The 16,873-nt window shown below is 52.2% G+C and overlaps 6 protein-coding genes across 6 annotated transcripts; all 6 read right to left on the reverse strand.

Annotated features, from left to right (window-relative positions):
* Positions 1-242: 242 nt before the first annotated feature.
* Positions 243-3,573, reverse strand: kgd1 (alpha-ketoglutarate dehydrogenase KGD1; the record flags this gene model as incomplete). The annotated part of the gene is made up of 3 exons (XM_056635522.1): positions 243-1,155; positions 1,217-3,255; positions 3,373-3,573. The coding sequence occupies 3 exons, from the start codon at positions 3,571-3,573 to the stop codon at positions 243-245; spliced, it is 3,153 nt and encodes a 1,050-aa protein (XP_056486142.1).
* Positions 3,574-4,470: 897 nt separating this feature from the next.
* On the reverse strand, positions 4,471-7,617 carry N7509_010886 (uncharacterized protein; the record flags this gene model as incomplete). Its single annotated transcript, XM_056635523.1, has 1 exon — positions 4,471-7,617. One exon carries the CDS (start codon positions 7,615-7,617, stop codon positions 4,471-4,473), a length of 3,147 nt encoding a protein of 1,048 aa, XP_056486143.1.
* A 708-nt stretch (positions 7,618-8,325) lies between these two features.
* N7509_010887 (uncharacterized protein) lies at positions 8,326-10,513 on the reverse strand (the record flags this gene model as incomplete). The annotated part of the gene is made up of 2 exons (XM_056635524.1): positions 8,326-9,717; positions 9,782-10,513. The coding sequence occupies 2 exons, from the start codon at positions 10,511-10,513 to the stop codon at positions 8,326-8,328; spliced, it is 2,124 nt and encodes a 707-aa protein (XP_056486144.1).
* Positions 10,514-10,577: 64 nt separating this feature from the next.
* On the reverse strand, positions 10,578-10,949 carry N7509_010888 (uncharacterized protein; the record flags this gene model as incomplete). Its single annotated transcript, XM_056635525.1, has 1 exon — positions 10,578-10,949. One exon carries the CDS (start codon positions 10,947-10,949, stop codon positions 10,578-10,580), a length of 372 nt encoding a protein of 123 aa, XP_056486145.1.
* Positions 10,950-11,905: 956 nt separating this feature from the next.
* Positions 11,906-13,663, reverse strand: N7509_010889 (phosphoglycerate mutase-like protein; the record flags this gene model as incomplete). Its single annotated transcript, XM_056635526.1, has 6 exons — positions 11,906-12,672; positions 12,738-12,995; positions 13,049-13,082; positions 13,131-13,286; positions 13,319-13,367; positions 13,419-13,663. The coding sequence occupies 6 exons, from the start codon at positions 13,661-13,663 to the stop codon at positions 11,906-11,908; spliced, it is 1,509 nt and encodes a 502-aa protein (XP_056486146.1).
* Positions 13,664-14,084: 421 nt separating this feature from the next.
* On the reverse strand, positions 14,085-16,165 carry N7509_010890 (sphingomyelin phosphodiesterase; the record flags this gene model as incomplete). Its single annotated transcript, XM_056635527.1, has 4 exons — positions 14,085-15,486; positions 15,537-15,814; positions 15,865-15,993; positions 16,022-16,165. The coding sequence occupies 4 exons, from the start codon at positions 16,163-16,165 to the stop codon at positions 14,085-14,087; spliced, it is 1,953 nt and encodes a 650-aa protein (XP_056486147.1).
* Positions 16,166-16,873: the final 708 nt, after the last annotated feature.

The raw sequence follows: 16,873 nt of genomic DNA on the forward strand, positions 1-16,873 counted from the left end.
TCAGCAGGCAAGCCAACGACAAATAACGGGTCGTATACACAAAGAACGAGAACACGATACAACCCATGCAAATAATAGGAAAGGTGTTACAAATGAAACAAGATGGAGCGGACGCTAGCTCGCACGCGCCCCAATGAACATAACATTAGGAAAGCAACCAAATCGAACATTCAAATGCCGTGGCTCCCACAAAAGACCCGCTATTAAGGGGTCAATTCGCCGGGGGCGTACATGCAATGAATTTACTCGCCCTTGAGGCGCTCCTGGTGAACGGAGAAAGCGTCCTCCAGGAACTCCTGCTCCTCCTTCAAGTGGACGGCCTTGAGACCGGTGGCCACGGAAGCACTGGGGGCACGACCGGCGTACAGGACGTGGCGGCGGTTGTGGTGCTCGGTCGAGTTCAGAAGGGTCTCGATACGGGGCTGGGCGTAAGACCAGGCACCGGCGTTCAGAGGCTCCTCCTGGCACCAGACGATGTCCTTAGCGTTGGGGTAGCTGTCAAGGTTCTCCTTCAGCTGAGCCCAGGGGAAGGGGTGCAGCTGCTCAATACGAGTGATGGCAGTGTTGCGGATACCCTGGGCCTCACGGTGCTTGGTGAGAGCGGCGTAAACTTGACCAGAGCACAGGACGACACGCTCAATCTTCTCGGGAGCCTCAATGGAGGCACCGTGCTCGGGGTCGGGGATGATGCACTGGAAGTGGGAGTCGCCAGTCATGCTCTCCAGGTCAGAGCGAGCGATGGGGTGACGCAGCAGAGACTTGGAGAAGAAGATGATGAGGGGCTTGCGGAACTGGCGGTGGATCTGGCGACGGAGAACGTGGAACAGGTTGGAGGGCTCAGTCATGTAGACGATCTGCATGTTGCAGTCCTGGTGTTGGCGGTCCAGTCTGTCAGCAACGGGGTACTGGCGAGGCTCCTCGTTGCAAAGCTGCAACCAACGCTCCATACGACCGGAGGAGTGTTCGGGGCCCTGGCCATCATAACCGTGAGGCAGAGAGACAACCAGACCGGAACGTTGCAGCCACTTGGATTCACCAGCAGCGATGAACTGATCAATGATACACTGAGCGTTGTTGGCAAAGTCACCGAACTGGGCCTCCCACATGACAAGAGCCTCGGGGGAGGTCAGGGAGTAACCGTACTCGAAGCCAAGACTGTGGAAATAAATTAGCCTCTTGATATCATGTTAAACTGACCAAGTTGTTTGGAACTTACGCGCCGAACTCGCTCAGAGAGGAGTTGGAGATGACGAAGCTGCCCTGCTTGTCGCTGATGTGCTGCAGAGGGGTGTAAGTGGTCTCGTTCTCCTGGTCGTGCACAACGGCGTGACGCTGGGAGAAGGTACCACGCTCGACATCCTGTCCGGAGATACGGACATGGTAACCCTCATCGACGAGCGAACCGAAGGCAAGAGCCTCAGCAGTAGCCCAGTCAATGTTCTTACCCTCCTCAACGGTCTTCTTGCGGTTGGTCAAGATACGCTTGAGGTTGCGGTGCAGGGTGAAGCCATCGGGAGCGCCGGCGACCTTGCCGGCAATGTGCTTCAAGGAGTTCTCACCCACGGCAGTGGGCAGGTGAGGCAGAACCTCGGTGGCCAGCTCCTTGGGGGTCTTGAAGTTGTTCCAGGCTGAAGTCAGCCACTCCTTACCGGTGGGCTGGTAGTCCTTGCTGCGGTCGAAGCTGTCACCCAGCATTCCCCAGACCCACTTCTTGTGCTCATCGATGTCCTCCTTTGTGAAGGTACCCTCGGCAATGAGCTTCTCGACGTACTTGTCGAGCTGCGCCTTCTGAGCAGCAATACGCTTGTACATCAAAGGCTGGGTGAACGAAGGCTGATCAGTCTCGTTGTGACCCTGCTTACGGTAGCAGACCATATCGATGACGACGTCGGTCTTGAACTCAGCACGCCAGTCAGCGGCAACCTGGCAGACGTAGTTGACAGCCTCAACATCGTCGGCGTTCACGTGGAAGACGGGAGCATCAATGGACTTGGCAATGTCCGAGCAGTAGGGGGTGGAACGGGAGAAACGGGGGTCGGTGGTGAAACCAATCTGGTTGTTGACAACGATGTGGATGGTACCGCCGGTGGAGTAAGCGGGCAGAGAGTGGAAGCCCATGGTCTCGTAGACAACACCCTGACCGGCGAAAGCAGCATCACCGTGAAGAAGAACACTCATGGCAGAGTCGTAGTTGGTCTCATCCTTGTTGTAGTGCTGGATAGCACGGGTCTTACCCAGGACGACGGGGTCCTCAGCCTCCAAGTGAGAGGGGTTGGCGACCAGAGACAGCTGGACACGCTTGCCAGAGGGAGTAGGGCGCTCGAAGTTCATACCAAGATGATACTTGACATCACCGGAGCCCTCCTCGGACGGCTCAGTGGAACCGGCGAACTCGCTGAAGATGGACTCGTTGGGCTTGCGAACGACGTTGGACAGAATGTTAAGACGACCACGGTGAGGCATACCGATGACAATGTCCTTGACGCCATAGTCGACACTGCGGTCAATGAGCGCCTTCATACCAGGCACAAGGGTCTCGCAACCCTCAAGACCGAAACGCTTGTCGTTGGGGAACTTGGTGGCCAGGAAGGACTCGAAGCTGGAACTCCAGATGAGACGGTCAAGGATGCGGCGCTTATCATCGACAGAGTACTTGAAGGGCGCGGGGATCTCGAAGCGGTCGCGAATCCAGTCGCAAGGCTTACGGTCGGGAATGTGGATGTACTCGACACCGTAGGAACCACAGTAGATCTTTTCGCAGGCAGCAATGATCTCGCGCAGAGTCATCTTCTTGCGCTCCTCAGTGAGGAAACGGGGCAAGATACCGGGTCCGAGAGCGAACTCTTGGTCCAGATCGCGCTCGGTGAAGCCGTAGTGGTCAAGCTCAAGCTCCTTGGGTTTGCTGTAGCCGAAGGCCTCGGCCTCGCCACGAATACCAAGAGGATCAATCTTGGCCTTGTGGTGACCGCGAGCCTGGTAGGCGCGGCACAGCAGCTGAACCTTCAAGTGATTTGTCACATCAGCTCCAGCGGCCATACCGGCACCGGGCATATCTTGGGGAACACCACCAGTGGGTGTAGGGACGAGGGTTGGGGGAGGAGTGAAGGCCTGGGAGATGGGCATGTTGCCATCTTCCATGTTCTTGAAGTAGGTCTGCCAGGAGATGTGAACACTGGACGGATCCTGCTTCCACGCCAGATACATCTCATCAATGTAGTTGGCGGTGCTGCCAGAGAGGAAAGAATCGTTAGGATCCTATTTCGCAAAGTCGCACCGTTACGTTAGTCAAGTGTTCAAGAGATTTTATATGACACTTGCTCATCGCATGCTTTCATGGAATTGGGAGCAACCAGGGGAGATTGATTCACTTACCACTCCGACAGAGGAGGAGGCGTAGGGCCGCGCGCCATCGAAAGCGCGCTCGACGACGGCGAGAGGTCGGCGGGCAGTCAGGTTAAAACCAGAGCTCTTCGAGGCATTGCGAGCGCTCGAGGCCAGGAAGAAAGACCTCCGGGCAGTGGCGGAAGACACACCACGCATGTTGGTGGCCTTTAGGGCGGTGTTTCTGAACATTGCGGGATTTTTCCGTCAAGGACGTAGGAAGAATCGGATGGGGGAGAGAGAAAGATATATGGGGGGAGGACACTGTGATTATCGTCTTAAAGCCGTAATGAGACCAAACTGAAGCAGTCTAGAACCAAGCCTAGCAGAAATATACTGGTCAGCGTCAAGTTGCCAGATTGTTTGTTCTCTCTCCTGCCGAGAGTACCGAAACACGGAGGAAAGGAAAGCTAAGGTAACGTAGATGGAACACGTACAGATCAAATAGCGCGAAAAGCAGGTGTCGACTAGTATTGCCGTAGCACCTGTATAGAAATGGAACTCATCAGAGAGCAGAAACACTGCTAATGACAAGGCAAACTGGAGATAGGAGTGGAGAGCAAGAGCAAGAGCAAGGAAAAGAAGCTGGGCGCAAAGGCAGAACTCAGCCTGGCAACCGGGCCGGAGAGTGGCTGGTGCGCTGAGTCAGCCCGAAGGATAGCCGACGTGGTACTAACACTACTGTTAACACACTGTTAACACTAGTAATCTTCCCCCGAACGAGCCACCACTCGCCACGGCCGGCTAAGCATTTCGGTGCTTCACGGGTGATTTCGGCCCAATCGGCCGGTTTTCAATTACGATGACGCTATAGTAACTATATACACAACCAGTCACAACCCACCACAGTAAATGCCTCCAATACATGTATTCAATGACTTCCAGTTGATCAATAAAAAACCATAATTTTGGGGTAATTGCCATCCAAATGCTCCAATTGCAAACGTTGAAAAGAAAAAGAAAGAATAAAACAATCGAACTCGAGACATGTCATTAAATCGTGAATGAATGACCAAATTAGCGCTTCGGTCCCTGAGCGTATTCATGATATGGACCCAATTATTATATCCAAGGCGAAATGGGATGTTTTTACAAAAGATTGAAGCGTTGAGGTCCTCCGGTCGTCGGCATTTCACCATCGTGGTTCGGGCAACCTGAGCCGTCCGTTCCGCTGGACGGGAGATCGGCGAGATGCCCATGGTGACCCAGATGCGCGCCCTTGAGCGGTGAAGCGGTAGAAGTATGACTCTCGTCAGGGGGATAATTATATGGTGAACTGATTCCGCCACTCCCTTCTTCGGCAGTGGGCCGCGCATCAATCGGACTAGCTTCCGCGAAACTAGCACGGTTGGAGGAAGGTAGGGTATGTGGAGGCGGACTGCTGGCGCTACTCCGCAGACTGCCATTGCTTCCGCCCCATGCCCCCCGACGCAGCTTCATCAGGGCACTCAATGTCATTTCATCATCCAGGTTACCCATATCGGCCAGCTGTGCTAATCCAGGGCTTGCCAGAGATGGGTTTGAATGGGCAGCCCCGTGTGCTTTCAGCGAGATCATCGAGTTGCGCGTGCTCCATTCACTTCGTTCCGTAATAGGGGTCAGACTGGGTTCTTGGAACTTGCCCCGGCTGCTAAAGCTGCGTGAGATGCCTTCAACTCCTCGCGGGCCAAAGTAGCCTCCATTTGTCAACTCGGAGGCTCCATGTGCTTGTGCGTAGAAGCCAAACTCCTGACCGTAGAACCCTTCGTCGTCATTCTCCAGTGCCTCTGCGTTGGCTGCCGCGACAATAGCATCGTCGTAGTATGAGTCATCGTCTTCGAAAGCATGATCATCATAGGGATCCTCGTAGGCTGCCATGTCAACAACTTGGCTGTCATCCGATACCAGCCCTGGTTGTGATTCGCCTGTATGCGATGCCTGCGAGAGACTTTCTTGTGCTTGAGAGCGCTCACTGGTACTGAACTTCCGTTCAAATTGGCTCTTGACGCTTGCTTCATTTGCTGCAAACGCCAGGGCATTATGCAGAAGATCCAGATTCTGTTCCGTCAGAACTCCACCATGAGCCCGGGTTGGTCCCATGTTGGGTATCGGCTCGCCAAGCGGACCACGTTTAATTGAAGGCGCCTGATATTCACTTGCGACACTAGGCATGTGTTTAAGACCCTGGCTAGCGTGCTCCTCGAGTAGAATCTCCCTTTCTAGAGCATCGCCGCTAGGATCGGGTTTCTGTTGTGGAGGGGCGGCTGGGGGGGCAACTGGTTTTCGTTCGTAGAGATGGCTGGTCTCATCATCGAAGATAGACTCGTCGAACCCTCCATCTTGATCGTCGCTGTCCAGGTCTCCAAATTCACCATCGTCAAAGTATAAATCATCATCTTCTTCATCAATGACTCGATTGCTTTGATCTGGAGGACCCCTACCAATACCCGACGACCGACGCAACTCAAGTGGTGGTGGAATGTCATCTTCTCTGGGTTGCTCGATTTCATCCAAATCAGGCGAAGGAGTCTTCTGGTCTTCTGGTGGGATTGATGTAGGTGGTAGTCCAGGAGGCGCAGGAGTTATTGGGCTTGCAACCACAGGCGATAACCCTGGTGCAGTCCAAGACTTGATTTCAGCCATTGAGGGGGCGGAAAAGTAATCTTCATCAGCGTCTGCATTCACACCAGGAATTCTTTCTTCCAAGCCATCGATGTCGTCTATCATATCTTGATCGAAATCCTCATCGAAATCATCAAAGTACCCATCTTCCATTTTGCGCTCGGCCTCCTTCGCTTTATGTTTTTCTTCGAGGAGTTTTTCCTGGGTAGAAGACTCCACTCCTCCCATGTCAAAGCTAAAGCGTGACGCATTGCTCTTCAGATGTTTGGGCAAGCCGGACGAAGAAGGCCGGGGTATGATCGGTATAATATCGTCATCCTGTTGGGGAGGTGGTGGGCTCGTCTTCGGCGGGGTTTCTGGGATATCGCCATATAGCTCTGCGAGGTGTTCTGCAGGGAGCTCGATCGGCGGAGAAACGCTTGGCTCAACGTTCTCGGTGCTTTGATCGGGTAACCGATAGGGCAGGTTTCTAGCAAACGGCGGCAAAGACTTTTCATTCCCGAGTTGAGCTTGATTCGTCAAAAGGCTTGACTGGAGATAGCCCTTGTTCTCAACCTGCAGCGCATTCTGGTCGTCCTCGAAGTGCTCCTTAAAAACCGGAGAGTGATCACTATGCTTCCTCGTTTGATCACTGAGTCGACTCGCTGGGCTCTGAAGTGTGGGTTGCGATGGCGATGCATCTTGTGCGCTATAACTTGCCCCATCAGGCGGACCACTCTGGGTGCCTGATACGTTTCGGCGAGGTCGTGGGGCTGAGAAGTCATGCACAATGCTTCCACGAATTCGAGGATCGTAGTCGTCTGGGATGGCAGGAACCAAGTTAGAAGACTTATGTTTCACCTCGTCTGTTCGATTGTTGCTCATTTGAGCGGATCGCCGGCGAGCAAGTAAAGACATCGGATTAAGAAGATGCAGCATCGCCTTGCCCGATTTGTGATGGGCATTATCCACAGGAACATCACGCTCCGCTGTCCGACGAACCATTGCATTTTCTGATCTGATATCTCTCGGTGGCACAAAGGATTTGTCTACCGGCAGGTCTTCGGGTGAAGGCATCATTCGGAAATGGTTTGTGCCCGGTCCCGCAGTTGGCGAACGTTTCTGGGTCTCACCGGTGGGTGTCTGCAAACTTCGTGTACCTTTCCCACCGAATGAAGGCCGGAAGGGAGAGGTTGGCTTGAAATTCGAGTCGCCATCGCCCTCTGGCCGTTGAACCCCGCCTGACGGCTGTAAAGTATTCTGTTGCGACGCCCACGCAGGCTCGGATTCGGGCTCAAGCACAGGTCCATGTTCCCCTAGGCTCGGGTGAGAGCTATCCTCTTTCTCCAGCGACGGGTGATGAACGGCAAGGCTAACAGAGGAAGACAACGGTGCGACAGAAGAGCTGAAGTTGAGCTTCGAGGCATCGTTCTCCAGTGGCAAGTCGGCCCAGGGCGGGGCATCATAGGGTGACCGTTCATCGAAGGGTGTGGTGAGGATAGGAGTATCTGGGATCTGAGGAAGCTGAGGCGGGGTGCTGAGCGGGCTGTCTATGGGACCTTTGAGACCTGGAGACGACGCGGGCGACGATACGGGCGGCGCGGTGGAGCGGCGATGGTCTCGACGCCAGTATGAGAAGACGGTGGACGGGGGCATTGTAGCCGGTGATCGGACCCGTACGGCACCAGTGGATAGCGTAGTTGCTGTTCAAGGAATATGCGACTCCATTGCTCTCAGGTATTCGCGTGTGGAGGGCACTGATTAGAGGTCGAAAGGAGGTGGGCCATCCAGTCTCACATACCAGACACCAGTGGGGCATGCAGCAGCCACTGGGCGTTGGGCGACCTAAAAGAGCCGCCTGCGGTGAGATGAGAAAGTGGCGAGTGAAACAAATATGATATGCAAATAAGTTGATGGTTTAAAGCTTGAAATCAAACAAACAAGAGAGAAGATTCAAGTTCAAGTTCAAGTTCAAGTTAAAATTGTCAACGTCAACAGCGGAAAAACAATCGGCCCCGAGTCCAACGAACCACCCTAAGTTTGGAGGAAGACGTAATCGGGCTGAAGCTCGACCACGGGACGATGTACAGGTTACACTGGTTCAGGTGCCTGGACCGATCTATACTTAGTACCGAACCTACTTGTAGCTACTTGCAGCTACTTGCAGCTACTTGCAGCTTAGAAGTTGAGTCAAGAAGGCGTGAATTCCTCCCCTCAGATCATACACAGGAAATAACTCGCACTATTTTACATGGATATCCTTCAATAGCAAAGATAGAATAAGAAAGGACGCCCAGAATGACAACGCTATAACGACCGACAAATTCAAAAAAAAGAATGAAAGTATTCCAGAAAAAAGGAACTTCAGGCGTAGCGGATGCTCTGCCTCCAGCGATCAATGACATCTTGCTGTGCAGTCTCAAGGGGCTGTCGCAAGGTTGGACCGCAGGTGCTGGGGTAGGGCATGTTGTTGTAGGGATAAGGGGACGGATAAGGCATCCCATACCCAGCAGATTGGCCCATGGGATATCCTGCCATTCCCTGGGATGCCATATTTACTGGCAACGAATACATCGAGGAGCGATGTCCAAGCTGGGGTCGCATGCCCTGCTGTTGGGGAAAGACATCGTACGACGACTGGCGCGCGACATATGCAGGACGAGATTGCGGGAGAGCAGCCATGCTTCGTCGCATTTGGAGATTTCTAGCATCCCCACGCTGTGTATTGTTTTCTCTTTGTAAACGAGCGCGTCTTTGCCCAAGAGTTTCTTCTTGCTCCGGTGCTGGCTCGCTGGGCTTCGGCTCCTCCTTAGGGGCATTTCCAGCTCGGGTATCGAACTCGGCCATGAGGCCACTGGTAAATTCACTATCCTCGGGGTTCTGTCCCTTCAATCGTCGCAGCCGCTCAGCTAGGGTTTCAGTCTCGTTGTCACTCTCATCCTCGGGTTCGGACTTGGGCTTCTCCGGCTTAACTTCCATCGTAGAGTAGACAGTAACGGGCCGTTTCTCTGGGGCTGGTTCTCCCCGAAGGCGAGCGCGACGAGTACTCAGGGGTTCGTTTTCTTCAATCTGATGTTTTGCCATCAGACCGACCGGTCGGTTCTCGTCGTCCACATTGATCTTCTCAGGATACAGCATTGCCAAGGGAACATCGTCGTCATCGGCATTATTGTTAGGATCCCATGCCAGAGTAACCGGCCGCCTGCGTCTCTTCTCACTTTGCTTTTGGGCCATTTCATCCATTTCCAACAGAGTAGCACCCATACCTTGGGCTTGAGAAGCGGTAGGAACAGCTGTACGAGTCCGCTGTTTCAGCTCTTGCTTCCGTAACTGTAGTTCCGCGAGAAGCGTGTTCGGTGGCCCGACATAATCATCTTCTTCGTCTTCCTCCTCCTCGTCTTCGCCGCTTTCTGGAGAAGATGAGCCGCTCTCCATTTCGGACCCACTGCCAGACTGACCATCGTGCGATCTATGGTGGTCGTGGTCGTGGTCACCAGGTTGTTGAAGTTCTCCAACTTCTGAGTGAGCCGAACCTTCCTCGCTCTCTTTGCTCTGCGGTTGACCCATCAGGTATTGAGAATTGCGGTCTAGCTTTTGGCCAGGAAGAATCTTTGTAAGGGTCTTGCGCTTTGCATTCCCATACACATGGGAGCCAATCTGACCAGCAAAAGGGTGGTCGGTGAAGGCCGAGACCGGTGCATATGTCGAAGCGTCGAGAATGCTATCGAGTGTCGCGACAGCAGAGTCCTGTTTAACCTGGATATCGAGAGGGGCACTTGGCGGATCGAAAAAAGATGCTTGCGCGGAGTTGTTGGGGAACAGTCGATTGACGTTTGTCCTTCTGGCCGTCTTTCGTCGTTGTTTTCTCTGCCAATTTGTCTTCGGCGGCAATCGAGTTCATAAGCTGGGTGCGACGCTTTTCACGGTCCGAGATGGGCTTGTGTGACAGCTTCGGTGGCAGATTTAACATGCGAGGGACAGGTGCTGGATAATAAACCATTTGTTCCCCCGACTGCGGAACCTTGTACGATTCCGGCTTGCTTGCAAGGGGAGGCTGGATCAGGGAGAAACGCCGTCCGCTTTCCGCGCGCTCCAAAGGGTTGAAGTGAACACCATCAAAGTCATTAAACAGCGTGCGGGCCTGGTGAAAGGTATCACCCGATGCGGCTGATGCTGGCCGCTCAACTTCCTCCGTGGCATCATGGCCACCGCCATAATGATTGTATTGAACTTCACTTGTTTGGCTATAGATCTGGGGTTGTGGGGCGGGTAGGATCGGCAACGGCGTAGGGAAATGGTCGGCATCGCGCCCGTTCTCGTCATGATCGGGCTCCGTGACCTGGGCCAGTCGCGAGGCGCCGGATACGGAACGCTGGCGTGTGGAAAAGGTCGATCCATGAGCGGAGGCCACAGTCACCGGGGAGAATGCACCATTCCGCATAATGATTGAGTTTGAGGCGGAGCTGCATGAACGCCTCTTCTGCTCCTGATCCATCTTGCGTATTTCACTGCCGATATCTGCAGAACTTGAGCTCAGGCGCTCTGCTGTCATTTCCAATCGCTCTACATTGCCTACATAGGCACCTTGGAGCGATTGAAGGTCTGGGATCGGATGGCTAAGAGGGAGAGGGATGTCGCTGGAGGCGCTGTGCAAGGGGGGGATCGGGGGAGGAATGTTGCGCGACAGCTGTATTGAGCGGAGGGATAGCGCGGGAGCTGCTGGATCGCTGATCGTGGGAAGGATCGGCATCGTAGTCATCATCTTCGACTACATCGTAGCTGGTTGAGGTCATCGAGCGGATCATCGAGGCTAGATCTAAACCAGCCTTGTCGGACGTTTTGGCGGACTCCAGATGGCTTCCACCATCGAGGTGATCGGCATCGCGTAGTTGTTGGAAAGGTCCATGTGAGGGCGATGGGCTGCGCGACAGGTCGGAGCCGGAGTGAGAGGCGACCTCGTCCACTTGGGCGACGGCGTTGTAGGCCATGGTCTCAGTGTAGGTCATGCGACCGTGTAGGTGTAGGTGTAGGTGGAGGTGGTGGAGGAGGTTGCGGAGGAGGAGGAGAGGGTGAGGGAGCTCAACAGTTGGCCTCCAGACACCCCGGGGTGGAGGATGAATGGGCTCAAAGACTGGGGCAGCAGAGGGGAGAGGAGAGATTATGTATGAGTGGTACTACTCGTACCATCTGTTAGAGGGTGAAAGCCAGGGACGAAAGTGAAAGTGAAAGTGGACTGAAACCCAGGAACCCAAAAGGACCACTCGTGTGTCACTCGAGGTTGTGATTTTTTAATTATTTTATTTTATTTTTTTTGCCTCTGAGGTTGGAGCTAAAATTGGAAGTACGGAGTAATACAAGGCACAATGTCTCTGCCCCATCTGCCCCATCTTGCCCCCCCCCCCCCTTGGAATGCTTCACAAAACAGGGTATTGAGTATTGAGCACTGAGGCCAAGACAAACCGCCCCGTGGGTGTGGGACCCAAAAAGGGACGAGCGCGCGGTCTGGCCCGTGGGGGGCTTCTCCGTGGTTCGGAAGTATACACTCTCGTATGTGGCGTGGTTCGCATGATTGCTGCTATAGATGCAGCCAGGTGGGATTTCAATTCAAATTTAGTCGTACACTAGTATCTGGCTGCAGTTGAAATCTTGCGATAATATAAATATAAAAATAAATACTAGTACTAGTACTAGTTCTATGTAGTACTCCGTACCAGTATCATCATCTCTCCAATCCCGGCAGGGATCGACTCGATCTACAACAAACTTCTTCACCCAATCCCCCTTAAAAAAGTCAATCGGAACTTCGGTTTTGGTTCTAGACAATTCCCAATGAACAAAGAGCCTGGCAACAAAGTAAGAAAAAGGAAATATAGAAGTAGTATAGTGTACGGGGGAAATATAACGAAGATCTATCTATGGATGCTGAATCAAGGCTTGACAAAGGTCAAAAAGTCCAGCGACAGATCAGTAAAGAAGCTGGCCCCACCCACGGTCTTGGGTGATTAGACTCGGTCACATTGCAGTACTCAATGAAACTGCCTGCTTTCTGGCTCTTTTTCTTGAGAAGAGAAACATACTTGGACAAGAGACAGCTCTTACCCGGTCCATCATGGCAGCTCGCAATAGGATAAACCGCGTCATTGAACAGCACCCGAACATAAGGCTCAGTCGAAGAGTCGTGTTTATTTCCAGTACTGCAATTCAATACCTCAAATGCGACCGTGCCGCGCATGGTAATCCAATGGGCAATATTATAAAGGTGATTCTTTGGGATGCGCGTGGAAGAAAGGGGAGCTTCCTCGTCGAAAATCCCCATGGCTGCCGTCATCTCCGCAATCTGATTGTCATTTAAAAACGCCATGATCAAATTGGGGACCGTAAAGGGATTCCCGTCAGCATCGACGCCGGTTTGACCAGGTCCCTTGCTGAGCAGTTCTGTCAGACTCTCAAGGAACGGTAGGAAGAGCACCGGCGCAGGTCCATCTGCACCGGGGCCGACGCCATAATAGTAGCTCAGATCCTGGGAATACGCATAGTTGCGCAACTCATCCTCGGTGAACACCCCACACCAGGGACTGAGGTTGCCAGTGATCTGACTCTCGTACCCGCACAAATAGGGGAAGAAGAGGATGTCGGTCTCATCAAAGGTGAGATTCCCTTTCACCAATGAGTTGATACGTTTCAAGGCTTTGGGGACCCATGTATCGTCGACTGTGAATAGAGTTAGCGATATGGTCATCATAGATCACAAGGTCCGGGCTGGAATCATCACGCACAGTCTGTTACATTGTTGCCTCCGCTGGCGGTAGACGCAAAGGTCGGACACGAGTCTGATGGCCCGAGCGAGTTACCAATGGCATTCACGGAGCCGGTTGAGTTGACGCTGACAACCGTTCCGTATGTATCGGCAAACTCATAGAGGTAACCATTCACGAAAGCACGAGCGGTTTGGACTACTCGAGACTCGTTGATGGGGTTCTTGTATTGATTCGCCCAAACGTAAAATGGGTTACCATCCTCGTAAAAGCCAGGATCTGCACAATAATTAGTAGACATCGACAGATATTCATTGCAATGAGAATCTTACACCGAGCTCGAAGTTGATAACCAAGATCACTAGCCTATAGCCAATCAGCTTCCTTCTACGTTGGAGGGAGCGGTCACCATACCTCTTTCCATCCTGTCATAGACTCCTGGGCTATTTGGAGGGTTGGATTTGTCAACACCGGACTCCAATCCTCGATGAAAGAAAGTGAGCCGCGAGCATTAAAGCCCGTGCCATTGACGGCAATTTGAATCTTCATACCAAGCACTCGGGTAAGCCACTGTACAAATAAAATTCCTTGAAAAAGCAAACCTTCTCTTGGAGTGCCACCCAGCTATTGTACGATCCTGTATCGGGGAATCTGAAGTAGAAATTTAGCCAATTATCTCAGGCTTCCCCTGTTATCGCTTACCTGCTCCCGTGTCTCACAACATAAGCAGCCTGTTGCACTGTGCACTTTTCAGGCGTCTCGTTGCTCACTCCGTTGACATTCGGACCTGCGAAGTAAGGGCTATTTCCACCTGAATACTGCAGAGGATTCTGTGCTGTTCCGCTGGAGGGAAATAGAATATCATTGGCCGGAGCGAGCACTGCGGCGTTGCCCGTAGCTGCTAGCAGAAGTGAAGATACTGCAGCGGTTTTGAAGTAGTTTGCCATGGTCGTATTTATTGAACAAAACGCATACTCCTGATTCTTGTGGCGAATTCATAACATTATATAGCTACCGAAGCCGGCGATGTTGCGGACCTGCGTTAGTTTCGCCGGCTAGTCCGTACGCAGCGCCACGAAGGGCTGGCCCCGCGAGCCTATTACCGGCGCACGTGCCGGAGTAATTACGCCGTGAGATTTAACCGAGATGAAGCCGATAATTAAACTGCTTCCAATCTCATCTAGAAGTTCGATGCCTTAAATGGCTTTCTACTTTAGAAAGGCTCGGCCACGTCGGCTACTACTGGGAGCGTACCAAGCCCCAATGATTGCCTATCATTTATAGAACGTGCCCGGTGGTCTAATCAATAAAATCCTGGTGTTTATAATAGTCTATCTATGATGGAAGATTGCATTTCTTGATAATTATCTATGCAGGAGTTGAGTTAAGCGACCTATCCAAAAAGCCCTGCCCTAGATTCCTCTTCTTCATGGATGACTTGAGCGCCGACACGCTCTTCTCGATGTCGGCAAAAATACCCGTCATGGTCGACCGACCGCAGGCATGTTCTTGATGCTTGGCAGTACTGCCAATATCTCGCTTTTTGAAGTTCATACCAGGCGAAACAGTTACGCAATTGTATTGTGACTCGCCGGCCCTCAATTGGCAGATTTCCTCGGTTTTGCAGTCGCCCGAACACGACTCAACTTCCCATCCTCGAGTCTTGCGCGCGATGTAGTCCTGGAACACCGAATCCTCGTTTTCAAAGAGTGCAGTAACATTGTGCCAGAATGCAGGTGTGAGTTCCGCGGCATCGTCGGTTACGGCTGGCTCAAGAAGCGAGCCGTATGTTTCCTTGGCAGAGTAATATTTATCCCAGACTGGATTCTTCTGGTAGCCCGGGGTTGACATATTTGTGATGTAAACGGTGAAATCCAGCACGCCAAAAGTCACCGGGTCGACCGAGTAAACGCGGAAGGTGGGATTTCCAGAAGTTGGGGTCAAGGCTGGGGCAATATAAGACATCATGTTCGCGGTGTCAGCCGATTTGGCGGTATAATTAGAGTAGGATAGCTCAAATTCGTCCTTGTGGGTGTGGCCGTAAAAGGCCCCAGCAATAGTCGTGTCGTAACGTTGGATGATTTGGTTGAAGTAGTTCGATCCATCATGAAGGGTATCTCCAGAGCCCATCGGCATGTGTCCTAGAAGCCAAACTCGTTCACCAGCCGCCTCCGCTGCACTAAGCTCCGTGACCAGCCATCTCAATTGGCCATTGGGGTCCGTTTCCATGGTCTTTTCATATAGCCAGAAGTTCTCTCTGTAATAAAAGTTGGTGTTGAAGGAGATGATTCGCAGGTTGCTACCAGGGTGTTTTACCGAATATGCACCATAGTTGTCTGCCGATGTCGCTGCCGTTGATCCGATCCACTTGCTCCAGGCAGAGGAAAGAGTATCATAGACCCACTGGCTGGATAAAGTGGTATCAATCGCAGCGGTTGGGAAAGAGTTGACAGGCGCCGCGTCGTGGTTGCCAACAACACCGTACACCTTATTGAGATAGGATGGCATTCGTTTGTTATAGGCATCGTTCAGATCATTTGTCACTTCGGTTTCATTGACAAGCCAGACGGCACCTTCGACCACGTCGCCGGTAAAGATGGTGAAGGATGCATCAGGAACGAATTGATCAATGGCTTTGTACATGCTTTCCTCTAAGCTCAGGGGTGAATCGCAGTTTGAATTTCCATATTCACCAGCAGGGTAGCTTGTATTTCCTGGGGCATCGGCATCGGTGTATGGCCGACAACAGATATTCTTTGTGCAGTTATAGCTGGGATCATTAGCAAGAATCGTGAGAACCAGGAGCTCAGGGTGATATACTTTGCACCAACTTCATAAGAAAGATCGACATGGATGTCACTGATGTGGACGATTTGAAGAGGAGTCTGACCGCTGGAAGATGGTCGAGATGCATTGGAGGGTTTAGCAGAGGGGAAATCTATCGTATACTGGGTCACGTCTGGATAATCGCAAAGACCAAAAACGGTCGAGCAGAAAAGAACTGCATTTGTGGATGGGATGTCCATGTTGCGGAGATCGTGTGCCAAAATTGGCCCTTCAAGAGAGATCGCTCCCTCGCAGACATCCTTGTCCTCGACCTAAAACGCCATTAGATGTCGTCTTTATACATAAAAAGGATTCAATTTACCCCAGCCAAGACACAAACATCGGTGATCACGTCCACAAATGCATCATTGCCCAGGTGGGCCAAACCCTGCAAGATACCAAGTAGAGCCTTTATTGCAGATATACGGTCAATGGATTGCACGTTTAGGAGCTTTGCTGACCCTTGATATCTAACTTACCTCACAACTGCCGCAGGTCACTGCATTTTCAAAGTCGGAGAGAATTTCATTCGCAGTAGTCCTCTTGGCAACGTCGTCTCCCTCCGATAAAGCGAATGAAGCACCTAGCAGGCTTGCAGCTACGATCCACTGACGAAGAAACATGTTCGATCCCAGTGCAGAGAACCAAGGGCCAGCAGCTTTGACTTGTCCAACTTTTCCAGCTTTGAGCGACGACCTATTTAAAGTGTGCAATGTGGTACAGACTAACCTTTAAACCAACCCCACGACAGAATTCCACTGCCTTGCACTAACGCAAGTCCGATGAAATTGGCTTCATCGCACGTTGGGCTTCTTTCAGTAGTGATTGACTACATACTGCTAAGCGAAGCGGAGTTTGTGCCACAAGTATCGCAAACCGTCAGTCTACCCGCACGAGGGGCGCTGATCGCTTGATGCCCATTGGCGCCTTCGGGGGTTCGCCATCAAGGGATAGTACAGTAATTACCAGCTTTCCATGTTTGGAATGGTTTCTCCGAAAGTGCCGGTCGGCACACTATTAAGGCGCTAAAGACAATCTATTCGCTGAAGAACACGCATCGGGCTCAACGGCTACGGGGAATTTACCCCTTTAAATGGCCCACCAATCCGTCTTATCTCCACCGGATACGGAATAGAACTGACAACGCCGATCATTGTGGGCTTTAAATAGCTCGTGATTTTATGTCCTGGAAGATATGACCGTTCCTACCTATGGATACTAGTATGGATTCAAAGTTGCAGGTTGCCCACCTGCCAAGGTGGGCATGACAGACTCGGGAGCGCTGATCATAGTAGGAGGCTCTCGATGGAAGTTCGGACTTCTGTTCTACC

Source organism: Penicillium cosmopolitanum, assembly GCF_028827165.1.
Source record: "Penicillium cosmopolitanum strain IBT 29677 chromosome Unknown utg000009l:1.0-9042332.0:1.0-9050551.0, whole genome shotgun sequence".
In the NCBI taxonomy this organism is placed as follows: Eukaryota; Fungi; Ascomycota; class Eurotiomycetes; order Eurotiales; family Aspergillaceae; genus Penicillium; species Penicillium cosmopolitanum.